The 21,424-nt window shown below is 39.5% G+C and overlaps 2 protein-coding genes across 2 annotated transcripts in view; one reads left to right on the top strand and one right to left on the bottom strand.

The window, feature by feature from the left end:
* LOC107271116 overlaps positions 1-3,568 on the top strand; it is a 64,501-nt gene extending 60,933 nt beyond the window's left edge. Inside the window, exon 5 of the mRNA XM_015746736.2 lies at positions 3,366-3,568. The gene's annotated coding sequence lies outside the window, so the exon portion shown is untranslated. The remainder of the gene's footprint in view (positions 1-3,365) is intronic.
* Positions 3,569-9,737: 6,169 nt separating this feature from the next.
* LOC112494863 lies at positions 9,738-13,353 on the bottom strand. Its single transcript, XM_025088356.1, has 2 exons — positions 13,101-13,353; positions 9,738-11,839 (listed from the first exon to the last, which is right to left on the bottom strand). The coding sequence occupies exons 1-2, from the start codon at positions 13,351-13,353 to the stop codon at positions 9,738-9,740; spliced, it is 2,355 nt and encodes a 784-aa protein (XP_024944124.1).
* Positions 13,354-21,424: the final 8,071 nt, after the last annotated feature.

The following is a 21,424-nucleotide window of genomic DNA, read 5'->3' as shown; positions in this document are numbered from 1 at the left end:
CAAGAGTTGTATGAAACCGAATATGTTTCGAAGTGGGGCTCTGACGATCAGGAACCTGAACCGGAAATGGTAATTAGTCTAAAGAACGAGCAACCAATTACTTTCCGACCGAGGCGTTTAGCTTTTTCTGATGGGGAGAAAGTAAAGAAAATTCTTGACGATTTGGTGGAAGAAGGTACGATAAGGCCGAGTAAGTCGCCATATGCTAGCCCGATCGTACTTGTGCGAAAGAAAAACAACGAAATAAGACTTTGTGTTAACCATCGCGAATTGAACAAGGTTACAGTAAGAGACAATTTTCCAGCACCGCTTATCGACGATCATCTCGATCGTTTGAAGGATCGATGAAGGAAAAGTATTTTTCTAGTCTCGATCTGAAAAACGGTTTCCATCACGTTAAAATGTCTGAGTGCTCTACAAAGTACACCTCGTTTGTAACACCGTTTGGTCAATTTGAGTACCGACGTATGCCCTTCGGGTTGACGAACGCGCCGCGTGTAGTTCAGAGATTTGTCAATGGAGTTTTCGAGAAACTGATTCGCGAGAACAAGGTTTTGTTATATCTCGATGACATTTTGATAGCTACGGAGAATGGTCACCATATCAAGTTAAAAATCAACTAAATATTAATCCGAAAATCGGATTTGAAATATCAAAAAAATTGCAAGAGTTGTATGAAACCGAATATGTTTCGAAGTGGGGCTCTGACGATCAGGAACCTGAACCGGAAATGGTAATTAGTCTAAAGAACGAGCAACCAATTACTTTCCGACCGAGGCGTTTAGCTTTTTCTGATGGGGAGAAAGTAAAGAAAATTCTTGACGATTTGCTGGAAGAAGGTACGATAAGGCCGAGTAAGTCGCCATATGCTAGCCCGATCGTACTTGTGCGAAAGAAAAACAACGAAATAAGACTTTGTGTTGACTATCGCGAATTGAACAAGGTTACAGTAAGAGACAATTTTCCAGCACCGCTTATCGACGATCATCTCGATCGTTTGAAGGATCGATGAAGGAAAAGTATTTTTCTAGTCTCGATCTGAAAAACGGTTTCCATCACGTTAAAATGTCTGAGTGCTCTACAAAGTACACATCGTTTGTAACACCGTTTGGGCAATTTGAGTACCGACGTATGCCCTTCGGGCTGACGAACGCGCCGCGTGTATTTCAGAGATTTGTCAATGGAGTTTTCGAGAAACTGATTCGCGAGAACAAGGTTTTGTTATATCTCGATGACATTTTGATAGCTACGGAGAATGTTGACGAACACTTGGAAATTCTCAAAGAAGTATTTGAGACGGCTAGAAAGCACCACTTAAAATTTCGACTAGACAAGTGTTTTTTCGTTCAAACGGAGATAACGTATTTGGGATATGTGATAAATAAGAATGGTGTTCGTCCTAGTAAAGAGAATGTCGATTCAGTAATGCATTATCCGGTTCCGCGAAATGCGAAGGAGGTCCATCGATTTATCGGCTTAGCGAGTTATTTCAGGCGATTCATACCTAATTTCTCAATAATCGCAAAACCATTGTACGATCTCATAAAAAAAAACGTTCCATTCAAATTCGGAGCAGAAGAGCTCGATGTTTTTGAAACCTTAAAGCAAGCATTGTCCTCTGAACCGATTTTAGCAATCTTTTCGCCACACCTCGAGACCGAGTTGCATTGTGATGCAAGCGCGAGTGGTTACGGAGCGATACTATTACAAAAACAGAGTGACAAAATATTTAGACCAGTGTTCTACTTTAGTAAACGAACGACGCCGACGGAGTCGAAGTATCACAGCTTTGAGCTTGAATGTCTCGCTGTGGTGTATGCAATCAAACGCTTCCACATCTACGTCGCTGGTATAAAGTTTAAAATCATCACGGATTGTGATAGCTTTCGTCTCACGCTCAGTAAAAAGACAGTGAATCCTCGAATATCTCGATGGGCATTGTTCTTGGAAAATTATGATTACAAAATTATCCATCGACCCGGTTCGCGGATGGCACACGCCGATGCGTTGTCGCGATGTCATAGCATCCTCATTTTAGAGGCAAACTCATTCGAGCAAACATTGTCGATTCAACAGGACCGCGATGAGGAGATCTGAAAGATTTGTGATAGACTCGAGACCGCCGAAGATAAATATTGTGAAATTAGAGATGGCCTCGTATACCGTAAAAATAAGAATAAGATACTGCTCTTTTATGTTCCCTCGTCTATGGAAGACAATGTGATTCGCACGTGTCACGACGATATTCGACATGTTGGTATTGATAAGGTAATAGATAATATTAAGAAAGTCTACTGGTTTCCGCGAATCAAAGAAAAGGTAAAGGCGCACATTTCGAATTGTTTGCGTTGCATTGAATTTTCGCCCTCGAGCGGAAAACCGGAAGGACACCTGTACAGTATCCAAAAGGATAAGCTACCTTTTCAGACAATCCACGTGGATCACTATGGACCTTTGGAGAAGACCGGGCGTGGTTACCGGTATATTCTAGCGATCGTCGATGCTTTTACGAAATTTGTTAAATTGTTTCCGTGTAAGTCTACGACATCGGAAGAAACGATAAAGCATTTACGAAATTACTTTCAGGCGTACAGTAAGCCTAGGCGGATCATTAGTGATCGCGGGACGGCGTTCACGTCAGACCGATTTCAAACATTTGTAAGTGACGAATCCGTCAAACACGTACTCGTGGCTGTAGGTACACCGCGCGCTAACGGTCAAGTAGAGCGATTTAATCGTGTAATTACTCCGATGATATCGAAAATTTGCGACGATCCAAGAAAATGGGATCAAGTATTGAGTAAAGTAGAGTTTGCGATCAATAACACTGTTTGCCGATCGACTGGAGAGACACCCAGTAAACTGCTATTTGGGGTTGATCAAATTCACGAGATAAATGATAATCTTAGACTGATTCTGGATTCGTATTCGAATAACGAGCGCGATCTTACCTCAATTAGGGAAGCCGCTTCGAAGAAAATTTGTAAGAGTCAGGAAATGAACGAGCGGTACTATAATCAGAAACATAAGAAAGCGACACAATATAGCGAAGGTGATTACGTCATGATCCGGAACGTTGATACTTCCGCTGGTACCAATAAGAAGCTCATACCGAAGTTTAAAGGTCCATACGTCATAAAGAAAGTGCTAGATTCCGATCGTTACGTGGTTACCGACATCGACGGGTTCCAGCTCACTCAGTTACCGTATACAGGAGTGATTGCTGTTGACCAAATAAAACCATATATTCGCGAGTAAGGTATGCGTTAAGAAGCGAATTAGTATGTAAGTGGTTTCTTGTTTCCTTGAAAATTTTAGTTCATATTTGTCCGAGACGTCCAAATGTCAGGATTGGCCGACTGTAGGCATCTTAATGTAAACAAAGCGCAACGGTCGACTATTTCCTAGAACACAGCAACGTTGCCTAGCTCTCGCGCGTAGGGCAAAAGCCTCGATATAGGAGGGGGAAGTAAGGAGACAAAGTAGTAGTCGTCGCAGAGACGCTAGGGCGCGAACACAGTGTGCTTGTAAAAAAGAAAGAATAAAGTCCGTTCTACTTATGAAGATTTCCTCAGAGTTTTGATTCCTTGTTTCCAACTGAAGTACCTACAGTTTTTTTTTTGAGGAAGTCAATATACTAATCGAGTAATTTGATTTATTTTAAACGTAAGGATAGAGTTATTGTCCTTTGCTATATTTTTTGTATTATTAATATTGTCATATATTTTATAAAAATTGTGTAGTAATTATGTAGTATGTTAAGTGTTTAAACAATATTTGTATATAATGATTTATTAAAAATACACATATAAGAACGGCTCAATGGTTTTTTTTTTTAATTTGTTTTTAATTGCACCCATAATCTCATATACATTTGTACTTAAGCCTAAAAACAGAGAACATATATTACATGGAAGCACAGGCCTTATGGGAAGATTTGGCACGAAACGCTGGGGTGATCGGTTAGTGATCACCTCAACCATTGCGAGTGCTGTTTGTATCGATGTGAACGAACACACCGATAAATGACTAGCTCCGTCTCTTGCTATGATCGCGCGTCTTTTCACATTCATCGCTCAGATTTTTTTGATGACCCGTTCAAAACCGCGGTTTTTTCGGTTTTTTGTCCACAACTTTTTGAATAATGGACCAAATTAGATCTTGTATTTTCAAAATTTTCATTTTTAAGGTACTTAAAAAAAATACGACAAATTTTTTCAAAATATTTTCATAATGATTAACAGAGAAAAAAAAATTTGTCAAATTTTCAAAGATCGAAAAAATTAGAAATTGTAAAGATCCCACGATCAGACCTGGCTTAAAAGTTGTTAAGTGGATAGTAATTTGTGATCACTTACTTTCAAAAAAAAAAGATTTCAAGTTTAAAACTTAAAAATCACAAATATTTTGAAAAAAACAGGAACTAATTTGGTCCATTATTCAAAAAGTTATGGGTAGAAAACCGAAAAAAGAACGGTTTTGAATGGGTCATAAAAAAGATCTCAAAATTTACCTGGAAGATTTTTTCGAATGGTACAAAAAAATGTCAAAAAATGAGGGAATGAGGCAAAAATTAAAGTTTTTCAAACTGCCCGATTTGGCGCGGAACACCCCATATACAAACTGTAATTCCTGTAGCGAACCTTCTCCTTGTCAGGCGCATAGATGAGTGAAAACGCACCATCATTCCAAACATTAGAAATGCGTTAATGCGAGTGAGTACGCACTATCACGCCAACGTTGGAAGCAGGTTAATGTAGGCAAGAGATCGTGATAGGCTGTGAGCATGAATGCAAGAGAGTCGGCCGCAAGAGGCGTGGTTTATACCCTTTCCATGTGTGTGGCACACTGATACATCGCCGCGCCATCTACCGGAGAAAAGTGAAATTACTTTTTCTCTGCGAAATGTCAACACGGGACCTACGCTTCCATGTGATATATGTTCTCTGCTAAAAATCACAACAAAAATACTTAAATTTATCCATAATCATACTTAAAGCTGGTTCGTTACAGTTGGTAAATCTCACCAACTATCACACTATAGTTTTTCTTTAGTTAGTTATCCTACGTCAACATTTTGAATAAAAACTTAGTATTTAGTTTTAAGGTAGTTTCTTTTTCCTTAGATGTGAAAAATAGGTTGGTAAAAAAAATATCTGTCACTTTTGGGAGAAGGTCATAAGCAATATTGGAGTGTGGTAGGATGGGTCTGTGGTAGGTTGCTTATTTACATATGTACTGTGACGTTATTTGTGGACGTCACAAAAGTCCCGTATTGGTTACTTCCGTTTTTCAATTTCGGGACTCATTTACGTCCCTTTTTCCAATAAAATGTTACGCAACCGGCCAGGAGCTCCAGGGTCATAGGCATTAGGGAACATTAAGTTAATATTTTCGTATACAAATATTTCATACGTCACGACCACCTCATCGGAACCGAGCCATCCGGACAGCTGGAAGCTAACGAAGGAGGATAAGCAGATTTTACGCTGAGGAACGTGGAGAGCTTCCGTGTCGACCTGACGAGTCCACCCTATAAGGGACCATACCCGACAAAGAAGACGGAGAGTCAACTCAAAAGGACAGCGCCATGGACTCCACCCTACCTATCGTTTTATATCGTCAATACTGAAAGTCCCTAGTATTAGGACTAGTAACGAAGACGAGGAGGTCTCGAGTTCCGCGAGACTCCTCGTGTTGAAGATCAACGGGCCCCTGCGTGGAGGCACCGTAACTGGCTTGCCATAGGACACAGAAACGACCAGACCTACCAAAGTCATCAGGATCTCAGCCACTATCGTCGAGGACAGGGCCGGAATCTCACCGCCACCAGAGGCCACTGGACACCCGAGCTACGGCAGCGAGGCTGTGACTATGTTCCGCGTGGCTAGGGAACTTACGATCAGGATGTCAAAGTGTTGAATTTAGTCCACGATTGGAACTTTTATTTTACGCCGTCCTTCCGAGTATTATGTATCGTTTCTCAGTGGAAGACTCCGGCATCTACCGAATATTGTCGAAGTCCGTCTCGTAGGGGTAAGGCGATTGAGCCACAGATGTCACTCTAGTATTATATCGTGTGTCTTATCGAGGAATAGTCCAACGGCATGACTTTTGTAACGGCGTAGTAATACGAGTATTGTAAATCCTCCCGAGGATCTAATTGGCTATCTAAGGGCACTACTTTTGATTGTTAGTGGGGACGCGAGTCCCAGTCCTGCAGTGAACTTTGCGTGAAGAACATTCTTGTCTGAGTTATCATCGTGGTCGGGTGCGAATTTTGTATCGTCAGTAGTTTCAATAATACCGGTAAGAATTTTGTAACGAGTCACGAAATCCTATCATTTTCGCGTTCGCGTTTCTCCCAGGGCCTTCGCCTATGGATGATTTCCGTATCGCTAACGTGGAAAGGATTCCGTATATCGCCTATATTTCTCTAGTTAACTATTATGTCTTGATTTTGTAGTATTTTGTTAGCGCAAAAGTCTCGTGACCCTGGAGACCTAACAGAAAGAATCCGCGAGTTCTCGCTTGACGAGGACGCGTGTAGTGTATCATGGTCTCGCTTCCCGAGACTTCACGTATCATATACGAAAGTATCGCAAAAGAATTACTTTAGATTTCGTTTGATTTACCTAAATTGTTATCAACTACATTTATTAGACTTGTGTCGAAATTATTATTTGTTAATCGTTGAAATTCTCAATCGTCCTAAATAAAAGGACACCTGTTATTGTTTTCTATTCCGAGGTTCTCATTCCCCTAATCAATTCCCTTACCAACACCTCGGTGATCTCTACCATCCTCTACCATCTCGCGAATTATCTGTGCTGGTCGGTGGCACTTTCTCCGTCCCTTCTGGAATTATCTTGCAGATTTCGTATCGTGACGCAAAGGTGCGTCTGGCGCCCAATCGGTCTTTTTCGGTATCGCATTCCAGGGGGATAGAGGTTTATTATTGGTCGACGGAAAATCAGCTGTTTTGCTACGAACGACTCGGGGAATCAAATTTGGTTATAATTAAAAAAGAAATTTTCGTCACAGTACATATTTACAAACTTATTAATATATTAATTAAATATATTAATTATCAACCACACTTTGCATGGGCTCCTAATTCAGGTACCTATAGTAGGTTTTCTTCCCGAGGGTCTATTATTTCCTGAAGGTTCTCCATCGGATTTCATGAACGTGTTTGCCATCGCTTGTTAACCACCAGTATTCTTTTGTTAATCTCTGTTTGTCATTGGCATCTACTCTAAGGAGTGCCGTAGAGAAAATAAAGTTTTTGTAGTCGTCATAATTCAGGTTTATTCTTTTGTCGGTAAAGTTCCTTTTTTCATGGTATATGATAGGGAGATTTTCGGCATTTTGAATTACTCCCTGTTTATCACAAAATACGAACGTTTCGGGCGTGATGTACTCAGTTAGGCATTTGCTTCTGCTTTCTGCATCGTCTTGGCACACTAGATTGTCCATTATCGGGTTGTTGATCTTTCGATAGCTTTCATAGTAGTTTCTGCAAAGTTTCAAATAGAAACAGTCTATTCTAGTGATATTGGCTTTGTTATAGATTTTTTCGCTGCTGATTCTCTCCTGGTAGTTGGCTTCAGCGGTTCTATACAGTCTGACACATGACCGCAGTATGGATCTTTCTAGTCTGCGAAATTTTTCCATCACTGTAGGCCCCATGTTCCACAGCATTGGAGCCACATATGTTATCAGTGATCTCACCAGCAGCTGGTAGCAAATTAGTTTGGCCTTCGTCTCGAGGTTTCTATTGTAGAAAATCCTGGCTATTAGTTTTTATAGAATTCTTGGCCTTCTCTAATTGAAGTTTGTGATGTTTTGTCATGTGAAGTACACGGAGAGAAGGATCTGGTAGAAGGTGCTAAGCCATGAAAGTAAAATCTACCAAAGTAGCATGGTACAGCAGCGCTTCCAGAGGACATCTTGGATGTTTTACAAGTACCATAGGAATTTTTACCGAACCAAAATAGTAATTTTTCCGTAATATAATTTTTTGTTCCTTCCCGTAGACAATGTAGACAAACAAATAAGTATTTTATGAGCTAATTAATATTCGAGAAGAAACAAGTATAATATCCCATTCAAACAAATGTTTTATTTGAAATAGTAATTGACGGCGTGTTTCGTATATGATTGAGGCTAAGAGGTTAGAATTTCCAAATGTCAATACTTATCGATATAATACTTAATCTCGTGTTAAATTTTGATATTATACAATATGATATTATATTGTTAATACTTACATTCATAGTGTAACGTTTGTCGGTAGTGCAATTTCGTACGCTTCTTATGAGTGCACTAAATGGGAGGTAGGTAAGTGCTCGGGGCTGGCGTCTTTAAGAATTTAGGCGACACAGGTTGATAAGGTTAAATAAAATAACAAAAATTTTTTAAATTATCGGTAATCGGTACACTCGTTCTGTGACGTGTGTCACTTATAATCGTCTGATATAACGGTCGGTATCGTAGGAAAGGATTGTCAGGGAATCGTCCTACGTTTGTTTTCTATTCCTATCGCTCTCTGACCTGTCTGTGAGGTATAGAGGCTATGCCTGTGTTGGTCCTGTAGCCCTAGTGGCGCTTTGCCTACTATTGGCTATGGCACTGTGTGCGACTCAACTAATCACGGCGCGGATAATAGATTATAACAATATGGCGACAACTGAAGTTTCTGAGGTAGATCGCTATGTTCTCCTCAGAACTTGGATAATTTTTCTCTACTCGTCGGTCTAAGCGGAATAGCTAATGCTAGTGTTCCGTAGCTTTTCGACACAATTATTAACAGTGATTTTATGAAAATACAATGCTCTATCCCAGAGGGCATAAATCGAGCTTAACTGTATAACGATTCTACAATGCGTTATCCTTACGGATTTAATTCACGCTACTTTTAATTCAACTCACTTGTTCTTCCTGTTGTAATTCCGGATTTCCAATGATTCAATTGATTTGAAATCCCGTATTTGACTAGTTGTGATCCTATATTGATTAGCGAGAAGCGCTAATCCTCTATCGGATTATTTTTCTATTACTTTCCACGGATTGACTTTCGGGAGACGTTTTTCATCTATCGGCTAGTGTTGACAATTGCCGCGCGTCCTTGTTGTCTATTTGTAACGAGTGCGCTCTCAGTACAGGAGTACTGAGAGGTTGATCGTTTTGTCATGTTACAATAGATAGAATTTTAATAAATTGTTAAAAACGGAGAAGGCCGAAGCGCCGTACATAACAACATCTCTCATATGCCGAAAAAAATCGCAGAGACGCGGGCGTCAATTTACGGCAACAGCGACACCGCTTACTCTATTTTATAGTAAAAAGTATCAGTTTTCATATAAAAACTATTAAAAGTCATGGCAACATCTGTGATAACAAAAATTACTAAATTATCTAGTAAAATTTTTTTTGTTTTAATATTTGAATAATATTTGCCAGAATGTCGCTTTAGTTTCCATGTACGAGAATTGTATGGTACTTTCTACCGGATAGTCGGTACTTTGTATCAGAGCCTTCTCTCCGTGTAGGTGATCAAATGTCACTCCCAGGTACTTGACAGTATATTTAATAGGAATCACGTTTTTGTATCCTTCAGGATCTTCGACTGTGATTCTGGCTGATTTAATTTTGTTGTATTGAGAGACTTTTATGTGGTTAACTGGTCTTCTAAAGAATATTATTTCGCTCTTAGAAGCATTCAGTTTTAAATTTCAGAGTAGATAGTGCTTATTGATTTTATTCACTCTATCTTGAAGTTTCCCGACAATTATGTCAACATTTCTATTTGCCAGGTAAATCACTCTGTTCTCTGCAAAAGAATTAGACATCACCCCATCTCTTTCCAGATCCGCTGCCTCCTTAGTGTCGCTATCGTAGATATTAAACAATATTGGTGATAGAACTTTTCCTTGTTGGAGCCCCTCTTCTATCCGGAAGCTATCATTAGAGAGTGTCAAACCGTCTCGTGTGTAGAAAAAATTGCCCGTGAGCATGTTATATAGAAGGAGGATGAATCCTTTGGGAAAGTTTAGTTTGTCTAGTTTATAAATAAGTCCGTTGATCCAATCCAAGTCAAATGTTTTTTCTTGGTCCAGTAAAGCTGCACCTACGATCATGTTGTTGTGTAGACTGTTGTTGATGTCGGATACGAATTTATTTATTGCATGGATGGTTGCATGCATGTTCTTAAACCCGAACTGATTATCCGCGATTATTTTTTTGTCGCTGATGATCTGGTCTATTTGTTTTTTAATGAGTCTCTCAAAACTTTTGCCGATGCTCATTATTAAGCTAATTGGTCTATAACTTTGAGGGGCTTCTGGGTTTTTGTCTTTCTTCGGTATGGGCAATATTTTAGCGGCTTTCCATCGCCTGAGGCAATAGGCATTGTTGATAGCATTGTTGAAAATTATTGTATATTCTTTGATTATATATTGAGGCAGATTCTTGAGTACGACTGTAGGAATGCTATCAAGCCCAGCTGAGGTCTTATTTTTCAATTTCTTCAATATCTCCCATACTTCGCGGCAGCTGAACATAAACTTCAGGTCTTCTCCTTGATGGGCTGGGTAGTATGCTGGATTTGTTTGCGTGAATGTTACAAAGGTGTATTTGTTCTTCCTCATATTGTCGTTTATCTGTTTGATTTTTCCTGCTGTATCATCAACTATCTTCTTGATGCTGGTGCCTAAGTTGGTGTAGCGTGGTGAATTTATGCTTTCTAGATATTTGCCAATTATATGTAGCCTAACATCTGGATCTGAAGCTATTATTTCATTATTTACAACTAGCTCGGGATATTTATTATTTAAATGCGTCCCGAGATGGCTACTGTCAATGGCGACTTTTAGTGTATTGATCTTAATGTCTTTTCGTGGCCTGAGTATTCGGTTTATTTTGGGGAAAAACTCTGACGTGTTTCTATAGTTGATACTCTTAACTTGGGTTTCCCAGTATGCTGTGACAGTTTTTCTGAATTCTTTGTGCACGAGTTTGTTAATTCGTTTTATGATGAATTTTATTCTATTTCTTTCTTCTGTGCTGATTGCAATATTATTAAATTGTCTACTGATGAGGAATGACTTGTACGCATGCAACTTCTTTATCTTTCGATTGTTATACTTAATGTAGTAGTCATCTCTTCTAGTTATTTTAGGTATTGTTGCTTTGACGGCCTCATATATTTTGTCTTCCAGCTGCGTTATGTATTTATCTATTTCTCTTATCGAAAGGTTTCTATTATACGGGATTTTAAGCTCATCAGTATATATTTTGGTTATGTATTTGTTGAATTTACTCCAATTAGCTTTTTTAAAATTATATGCTCCAGAGTAGCCTAAGCGCTCTTCTTTAATCCCAGGATCAATATCATCTCCATTAATAGTCATAGTAATAGCAATACGATGGCTATCATACGGTAGCGTTTGTAGTTTTCCATTCACCAGGTTCTCAACCTTAATTCTTAGATCAATGAGGCAGTGGTCCAGGTATGAGCCAGCTTTTGGGAAGGTTGGTTTCTCTGGCGAAAGTAATGTTGCTTTGAAGTAAATGTCGTTTTTTTCAATCCACTGAACCAATTGATCTCCTCGGTCATTCGAGACAGCATCCCCCCAACTGATGTTCTTGGCATTAAGATCACCAGCAATTATGTAGTAGTTGTCGCTGTTACTTAATTTGAAGTCTTCAACTAATTTGTGAAATTCATTGATGAAGGACTGTCCCACACATTGTGTGACATAGACACTGATTACAACAAGATTGATATTAGAACCAGTTTTTATTTTTATAGCTGTGAATTCAGTGACTTTATTACCTGTTAAGTTGGGATGTTGTATAGTGGTAAATTAAACATCCTATTAATGGCTATTGCCGTGCCTCCGGCCCTTTTCGAATTTGGCCTATCTGTTCTGACTAGTTGGTGATTACATTATTGTACTTTGTGCTTTGTGTTCAACATAGTTTCCGAGATTAAACATATATCTATTTTGTTACGATCGATAAATGTTTGTAGATCATATCTTCTTTTTAGTGTACCGATAGAATTTACATTTATGGCAGCTAGCTTGATCTTGTGGTCAGTTGTTGGCTCCATTTTATTCCATAATGAACGCGGCCATGATTTGGTCTATTCTGATCGTGTTTGGAATGATATCAGTGTTCATTATTTTTAATTCCTGCATGATTTCATCCTTGAAGTTGGACAGCAGGTTTTCCAGGTTGGAGGTGCCAGAGCCTTGGTTGCTTGAAAATGCTATCTGGGTCTGATTTGACGTGTTGTTATTTGCATTATATGCATTGTTATCTGGATTTTGTGTTTTCGGGAGTGTTGGAAAATTATTCTTCAGTTTGGATTCTAGTGACTCCGCGAACGATCGTCAGGGTATAACATAGTTGTTAATAGATTTCATGATATTTTTCTTTTTTTCACCTCCTTTTGTTGATTTACGTATTTCTTCAACTTGACTGTCATTTTGAGAATGGGACATCCTAAGTAACTAGCCGGGTGCTCTCTTTCTCCGCAGTTGACACAGCTTAAAATAATTTTAACATTAGACTCTTTAATTGTGCAATCTTTTACCGTATGCTCACCAGCGCACTTCACGCACTTTGTTTTGAGGTTACAGTTTGAACTCGCATGGCCAATTTGTTGGCAATTTTTACAGATAAATAAGACGGGTTTTCTTAATCTTTCCCAGTTGATAACTTGATGTAATAATTTTTTAGTGCGCGTTAATTGCGCCGTTTTGCTATCGTGTGAGACTGAAATCAAAAAATTAAATAGGTGTGGCTTTGATTTGTCAAATATCATTTTACTCACTTTTGTGATTTTAACTTCTGGAGTATTCACGGTCTTACATACAGGTCTTGGAACTCTTCATTTCGCCTCATGACCACAAGAGGCGTTGCGATCAAGTGATCCGTACCTATTTCTCTCTCCCACAACCGATTGCAGGTTATGTTCATCTGCGGAACCCGATCACAGCGCCGCTTGTTTGAAACTAAATTCAGCCTCATTAAGCGACCATACCCCCACCACTGAAATTCGAGGAAGTTTCAAGACCTGTATGTAAGACCGTGGTTATTAGTGTTCAAGAATGTAATAGCCGATTTGCTATCGTTAAGTTGAACATAGAGTGGTGGTGACTTGAGTCTTGGTGCCACGCTATGGTTTATGTTGCTTTGATTATTGCAGCTGTCGCCACTGTCATTTTTTCCAGCGCCTCTGGTGAGCTTGAATGTAACTTCGGCGTCCGTATCCCTATCATGCGATAGTTGCTCATATTGGTTTTTTGTTGCGACCTCTGGATTGGTATCGGTCTTTCGCATCGTCGCTGTTTTGCGTGGTTTTTTAAATTCATCGCTACCTTAGAGTCCCTCCAGTAAGAGTCCGGCCAACACCCGGAAGGGACGCCATATTAAGGGCTTGTTTGGCGCCACCATGACATTACGCGCGGATTTTCAAACTATCAATCTTTACCATCAAGAGTCTCGGTCAAGTCTCGCGCCAAGTACAGGCAACCCGCCGTACAGGGCTTAACACTGCCCACGCTACACAATGCGAATCTCTCCCATATACGTATTCACACACACCATTCTATTCCGGAAAGAGCCCATAATATGGCGGAGCCAATCACTAACAAGCCCCACCGTTGGCCGGACTAGAGGGACGCTACGCTACCTTTATTGGCTGCGCCATCTATCGAATCAGTCTCGGACTCCGTTGAAGTATTTATACGACGTGCGTTTTTGAGGTTATAGAATGCTTTGATAGCTGCCAATTCTTCAAGCTTGAAGTTAAAGTTGAGGCCAGAGCTCGTACTTGGGATAAGGAAAGGAAGGAAGGAAACTCGTACTTGGGCTTTGGGTGCCCATTACTAGTTAAGAAAGGGCGGGAGGCCCAGTCTCTTGGTTAGCTGCGTGCTTATTATCCACTATCACTTGGAAGAGTAGATGCGCGGACACAATTATTTTTACTAATGTATCGCTGTGACTTGTTATTCCTTTAAAAGGTATTCGCGTACTTTTTACCCATGCACTCGTATCGAAATATTGTTATCAGAGTTGCACTCTCTATCACAGGTCCTTCTCCTACCGCCGCCAGTTGGAGACTGTCGGCTCAATGGTTTTTTTTTAAAGTTAGTTTTTATTTGACCCCAAAAGTACATAATTTAGTTAGTAAGTACAAAATTAACAATAAAAACTTATTCGATATTTTACTTAACATATTAAACTGCCTAAGTACACACGGTAGATCTGGCCAGTTTCCTTTATGGTTTTTGTATTTTTGGTATGTCAGTATTTGGAATACATAAGAATAATGTGTTAGCCTTAATTATTAATTTAATGATGTCAAAAACTATGGTCTAGAAAAATACATCTATCATTTGAGAACGTGGGAGTGGGGAGGATGTTTGGATGGGATAGGAGAGGGTTGGGAGGTATTTTATTTACATATAATTAATATAAATACTATAATTATATTTACTGTACTATTGAGGTGCTTCTTGTTATATGGTGATGTTCAGAGATCAACGTCCCAGGCCGTCCTCCTTCGAATCTCATCGATGAGGATGGCATCATTTTTGAGCCACCAGTAATCATCTGATAGGCGATGTCTATCGTTGATGTCCACTTTTGGCAGAGCCGTGGAAAATTCTGGGTTTATGTAATGATTGTGGTCCAGCTTAATTTTTCTATTCATACAGTGACGGTTCTCGTGGTATATGATTGGTAGGTTGTAGTTGTTTTGTAACAACCCCTTTCGGCCGCAGAAGATGAACATTTCTGGCATTAGATATCCAGACAGACAATGGTTCTCGCAAATATCGTCATCAGGACAGGTGAATCTGTCCATGATCGGGTTGTTGATGTTCTTGTAACTAGCGTAGTAATTTCTGCATAGTTTCAGGTAGAAGCAGTCCTGATGATGTTTGCTAGGTTGTAGATTTTTAAATTGCTAATTCTTTCACGGTAACCTGTTTCTGCCTTTCTGTATCGATTTATACAGGATCTAAGAGCTGATCTTTCTAGTCTGCGAAGTTTCTCCATGGTCGACGGCCCCATATTCCATAACATTGGTGCAGCGTAGGTCAGCAGCGGTCTGATGAGCAGCTGGTAGCAAATCAATTTTGCAAATCTAGCTTTTTGCAGCTGGGATTGATGATGTTTGGTAATGTGGAGTAGATGATCGAAGGTAACTCCCAGATGTTTTACCGTTTTTTTGACTGGTATTTCGATGACTTGTCCATGCTGATTTTCAACTGTGATCTTGGCCGTTTTCACACGGTTGTATTGCGAGACTTTGAGGAAATTACATGGGCGTCTGTAGAACATTACTCCGCTCTTAAGTCCGTTGATTTTGAGGTTCCAATTCAGTTAGTGACGATTAATCTTGTTTACTCTGTCTTGGAGTTTGTGGATAATTGCATTGACGTCACCGTCAGCGACATAGATGACACGGTCATCTGCAAATGAGTTGGAGTTGACACCACCAATTTCTAGTTCTGCTGCCTCATTTGTACCACTGTCGTAGATGTTAAAGAGAGTCGGAGAAAGAACTCTGCCTTGTTGGAGTCCTTCTTCGACGTTAAATTGTTCGGTGGATAGTGATAGTCCATCCCAGGTATAGAAATAGTTGTCAATGATCATGTCAATGATTAAGAAGATCAATCCGAGAGGAAATTTACGGGTCACCATGACATTGTATATTAATCCGTTGATCCAGACAGAATCAAAAGCCTTTTCTAAGTCCAGAAACACAGCGCCAACTATCATGTTGTCGTGTAGACTCTTATTGGTATCTGATAGAAATGTGTTTATTGCATGGGTGGTGGCAAGCTGGTTTTTGAATCCAAACTGGTTGTCAGGAATAATATTTTTTTCAAATATGATGATATCAAGCTGCTTTTTGATAAGTCTCTCAAAGATTTTGCGTATGCTTGTGGTGAGACTAATCGGGCGATAGCTTTGTGGTGCTTCTGGATTTTTATCTTTTTTCGGAATGGGCAACACTTTAGCTGCTTTCCATCTCTTTGGGTAGTAAGAGTTATTGATAGCATTATTAAATAATATTGTATAGTCTGATGACGATTTCCGATAGATTTTTCAGCACTAGGGTAGGTATATTATCGAGGCCAGATGAGGTTTTATTTTTAAGTTTTTTGAGAATCGTTAACACTTCAAGGTAGCTGAAGATGAACTTTGGTTCGTTGTCGAGTAGCGCCGGGTGGTATACAGGGTTCTCATTTGAGAATTTGGTGAATGACTGTTTATGGTTTCTCATGAGAGATTTAAGTTGTTTCGTGTTTTATGCGACTTTATCCACCATCTGTTTAGTGCGGGTACCAATGTTGCTCAGTGAGTGCTGAGCTGGCAGTTATCGACCGGTATTTTTAGAGTGTTGATGCTAATGTCTTTTCGCGGCCTTAACATTCTGTTTATTTGTTGGAAGAAGTCGTGAGGATTTTTATAGTTGATGTTTTTTTTACCTGCGCTTCCCAGTACGCTGTGACGGTTTTACTGAACTCTTTATGTAATAGCTTATTGACTCGTTTAATAGTTAGCTTGATTCGGTTTTTCTCTTGCCTGCTGATTGCTGTGTTATCGTATTGTTTTCTGATTAGCCCTTGCGTTACCACCCGGGTACCCGGGTACCCATCGGCGTGTATTTTCTTGCATAACTTTTCCCCCTGAAGAGATAAGCTAAAACCTTCTCGGATCCCCATGATTCGGCTAATTTTACTTAGAAAAATGCAATAAAGAATTTTTTTTTTCGAAAAAAATTATTGATTTGAAAAAAAGAACACGCTGGTACCACCCTGGTACCCGGGTACCCACGTACAAAAATAATATGATTTTTGCGATGGAGACTAAAAATAAGAATAAAATAGAAAATAATACGTACTTATAAATGAATTACAATAAATATAATTTATTATTAATTATTTACTTATTATTTTTTATTTATCCATACATTCTAACCATTTTGTAATCTTTGCAGTATGCTCGTCGCAAACGGGCTTCTCGCAGCAAATACAACTCTTTCTTGTCTTACGACGTTTCCTGATTGCTTGCTTATTGCAAATGTAGCACAATCCAACCACCACTTTCCTACCAGTGATGTCTCGTCGTTGATTATCAGCAGGAACGGCGATTGCGGTTTTCGGGATTCTACGTAGCTTTCAATCGCAATTATTGTCGACGGGTTACGCGTAACTTGCTGATTCAACGATCGCTCTTCGATCATTGGTACTGCTAACTCCTCTGCAAGCTTTCACAAAAAAATCTTCCGTTGATTTGTTTTTTTCTTGATCATCTTGTTGTTTTCGTAATAAACAATATAAGCAGCTAGAGCAGCAATGTCAAGGATGTTGAAAAAAAATGCAAGCGGCCACCTGCATGTTCGCCGTTGAGTCGACTACCTTGTACACATTTGATCCATTCTGTCAACTCCTGCTTTAGTTTTATTGTAAAGCATTATCATTTCTGGTTTCTGGTGCAATTCTTCGCAAATCCTCGCATCGTTATGCATCGTGCTGAGTAAAATTACAGCTTTGTTTTTTTTCGGTACATAAGAGCACATCGTAACTTTCTAATGAAATCCAAATAGATAGAATTGGTCTTGATTTTCCTGGTTTCATTTCTTGCGGAATATAAGCTTTATTTTTTTTCAAAGTACCGACGACCGTGAGATTCCAGGGGAGAAGAAGTTTTGCCAATGGTAGTGTTGTAAAAAAACGATCCATGCTAATATTACGACCTGATCCTTTGAAAGAAACTGCCAGTTCCTTCACAACTCTCTCACCTTGATTGACTTCTCGGATGTTGCCAACTTTTCCTGTGTAGAAAATTCCTTTTAGGGGGTAACCATTTTCCGCATCACAAACCCACCATACTTTCATGCCATACTTGGCAGGTTTGGAAGGGGTGCACTGCGTAAATTTTGTTCTTCCTCGATAAGGATAAAGCTGCTCGTCGATTGTCAAATTCTCCGTCGGTTTATAAAAAGCCGCTAAATTACTGTTCAACATATTCCAGATATCAGAGATTGGAGCAGCTTTATCATTGGCTGCTCTAATACGGCGTGTAACATGATCATCGAAACGGATAAATCGCATTATAGCTTGGAACCGCGATCTACCCATTGTTGCGCGGTACAGAGGAAATGATGCTTTTTTTCACATTTCTGGTACGTGGTCAGTATTTGAAATATGAGCGCCAGCGCAAATCAATATACCAAAGAAAGAGTACATTTCCCTTGTAGAAACATCTTTCCAGACTCGAGGATCTCCTTCAGGGTGTTTGCTATTATAATCGTCGTACACTGCATGCGCCTTTTTGTTAGTACAACGAACAATTATATCCACCATTTCCAAAGTTATAAATTTTTTGAAAGTTTCGGATATAGATAACATATTTGTACTCCCGCGTGGCCCAGCTCTTTGCCTAACGATATTTCTAGATGGCGTTTGATGGCAAGGTTGTACATTTTTGTGCCATACGGTTTTATCCTTAGCAACAAACGTTCAACCGTTACTTTGTTGCATTGGCGCAGCAACTTCTTCTTGATCCTCTTCCTCAGATTCGCTACCAACTTCCTCCTCTGCATCATTATTACTACTTTCCTCGCTTTCATTCTCTTCCGATTCCGATTCATCACTCTCTACTTCGTTGTCGGATATTTCGAGACTAAGATCATCTGCAGGAACCCAGTCATCGTCCTCGCTGTCTGACGAAGCCAAATTCTCATCATCCTCGCATCCCAATAACGAAGCTAAATATTCTTTCTTTTGCGTATCGTTCAATCTAAAAATTAAATAAATGTTTACAATATGAAACGATTCTACTCAAATCAATACCTCAAACAATTTTTTAGTACAAAAAATTATGTTTCTTTTACATACCTTGCGAATTCCCTTCTCGATAACTCCTCCATCTTTTAATTAATAAAACACTATTTTTACAATATAAAAATCAATTAGTATTAACTAATATTAACTAAAACACTAATATTACTATAGGTTTCAAACTATATTCGAAAGAATGACTGCGCGTCGTTTCACTGTCTACGCGTCGCTGCACTGCACGTGTTGCTGCGTCGAACAAACGCCAAAGACTACGGCTGTTTTGCTCCAAAACACAACAGCATACGTTTCGAATGTGTCTAGAATATTCTTATAAATCAAAGGACTATAGTATCCCTTCTTTATTCGTACCTTTTCAGCTCTACGCATCTGCTCTTCACAAAAACAAAGGGGATCCGGTAGGATTACCTACGTTTTCTACCTGCTTAAAGACTTAAAAGGGTCACTATATACTAAAATATTATCGTATTTCACTTGAAATATCTTCTCAAAGTATCAGCAAATAAATATTAATTAAATTTATGTGTAAGTTTTTAGGTATAACAAAGTTTCACCTGCAAAATCATACCTTGGTACCCGGGTACCCCGGCTGGTCGCTAGTGTAGATTTTTTGGGGTGGTAACACAAGGGTTAGAAAAGATTTATAAGCGTGAAGTCGTTTGATGTTTTTATTGTTATATTTATGAAGGTAGTCGTCACATTTTTTGATTTTCGGGATTGTAGCTTTCATTGCGTCCAGTATCTTGTCTTCCAGTTTAATGATGTTGTCTATTTCTTCAATTGGCAGGTTCCTGTCACTCGGTATGTTGATATTATCAGTGTAAGTTTTCATCAGATATTTATTGAACTTTTTCCAGTTAGCTTTTTTGAAGTTTAATGAGTTGGTGTTGATGGCCAGGTTGTCCGTGATGCCGGGGGCACATTCGTCGGCGATGATTGTTAGTGTGATCGCTAGGTGATCACTATCATAGGATAGAGTTTGGAGTTTTCCATTTATCAGGTTATCCACGTCTATTCGTAGATCGATGAGGCAATGGTCTAGGTATGAGTTTGCTTTCGGATAAGTGGGTCTTTCTGGTGACAGTAACGAGGTTTTAAATTCAAGATAGTTATTGTCGATCCATTCAGTTAGTTGGTCACCTCTTTCGTTTGACTTTGCGTCGCCCCATGTTATGCTTTTGGCATTCAGGTTCCCTGCAAAGATTTTGGTGAGCTCTTCATCAAATTCACGCACCGTGAATGTCGATGTTGCGATATCATTGGTGGTTAGAATTGTCGTGGTAGCTTTTATGCGGCTGATTTGGGCGAGGATAGGAGGGGGTCTGATTTTAGGCGTAGCTTCTCGTGCCCTCTGATTGGGATTCGTCTCGGGTTTTTCGTAGGATTTGCCTTTGGTTTCGGTGTTGTTTTTATTATTGTTAGCGGTGGTTCGCTGGTCTGCGTTGGGAGGTTCAGTGTCAGTTAGAATTGTGAATTGGTTACTGGTGCTGACTCCAGCATCACTTGAGGTTTTTCTTAGCTTCGCGGGCTTTCGCGGTTTTAAGAATACGTTAGTGTCCCTGCTATTGTCGCCAACTCTCGGCTCGCTGTCGGACTCAGACGATGTTCGACTTCGTGCTTGAGAGTTTAGGCTTTCGCGGCCAATATCGTCATTAGTACTCATGGTTTCCGGATGGAAGCCGCGTCTGTGTTCAGCTTCGTGCCGACGTTTCGCAAACGCTTCAGACTGCATCTTCAGGGCTAGGAGGCTCCGATACTGAAGCTCCCTGTTGTCAGGAAGTATTAATATACCTATGACTGCTCATGCGGATCAGTGCTTCGGCCAATCATAAGTTGTTTTTAGTTGATCAGCTGATCAATTAAAACTGCGTGCTTGTTTGAAGTTCACTTTTGGAATGTTTACTCGTTTATTACTTTCTAGCATTTTTCTAGCGAGCCTACCTGCATCAATGGGAGAGTTGAATATTTTGTTTTCCCATACTTTCGCGTTGTAGGTGACTTGAGGTTAGTTGTTGGATCCTGTCGGATCCGTCGATGAACTAGTTTGGGCAGGAGGCCCGTTTTGTTGGTTATGCACGTGTCCCGTGTCCATTGTTATTTGTTTCATAAATAACTGGACCCGAGGACCGGCACACTGTAATTTATTTTATGTAATGAATTAATGAAGCAATTCTGACAGATAGTAATATTGACTGAAGCACTAATCGCGATATTGTGGGTTAAGAAGCTATACTCAGCGCCATGATCCTACTCGTACCGCGAACGAGCAGAGACTGTCAGCTCAATGGTTTTTTTTTTTTTTTTGAAAAAGATAATTTTTATTGAACTCAAACATAGATACCTAGGTAATACAAGTATAAAAAATACTTTTAAAAAACTCGGACCATAGTTTTGAATAGATAATGCCATGCTACTCATGGTAGATCTCGGCATTTACCGGGATAGTTTGTACTTATTAAGGGATTATTCTGGTTTGGACGCTCGAAAAAAAAGGCTATATTTGCGAATTTTTTTAAGGAATACTATAGTAATTA

Source organism: Cephus cinctus, unplaced genomic scaffold (assembly GCF_000341935.2).
Source record: "Cephus cinctus unplaced genomic scaffold, Ccin1 Ccin1_scaffold0905, whole genome shotgun sequence".
In the NCBI taxonomy this organism is placed as follows: domain Eukaryota; kingdom Metazoa; phylum Arthropoda; class Insecta; order Hymenoptera; family Cephidae; genus Cephus; species Cephus cinctus.
Note: the sequence above shows the minus strand (reverse complement) of the source record. Positions and strands in the feature narration are given on the sequence as shown.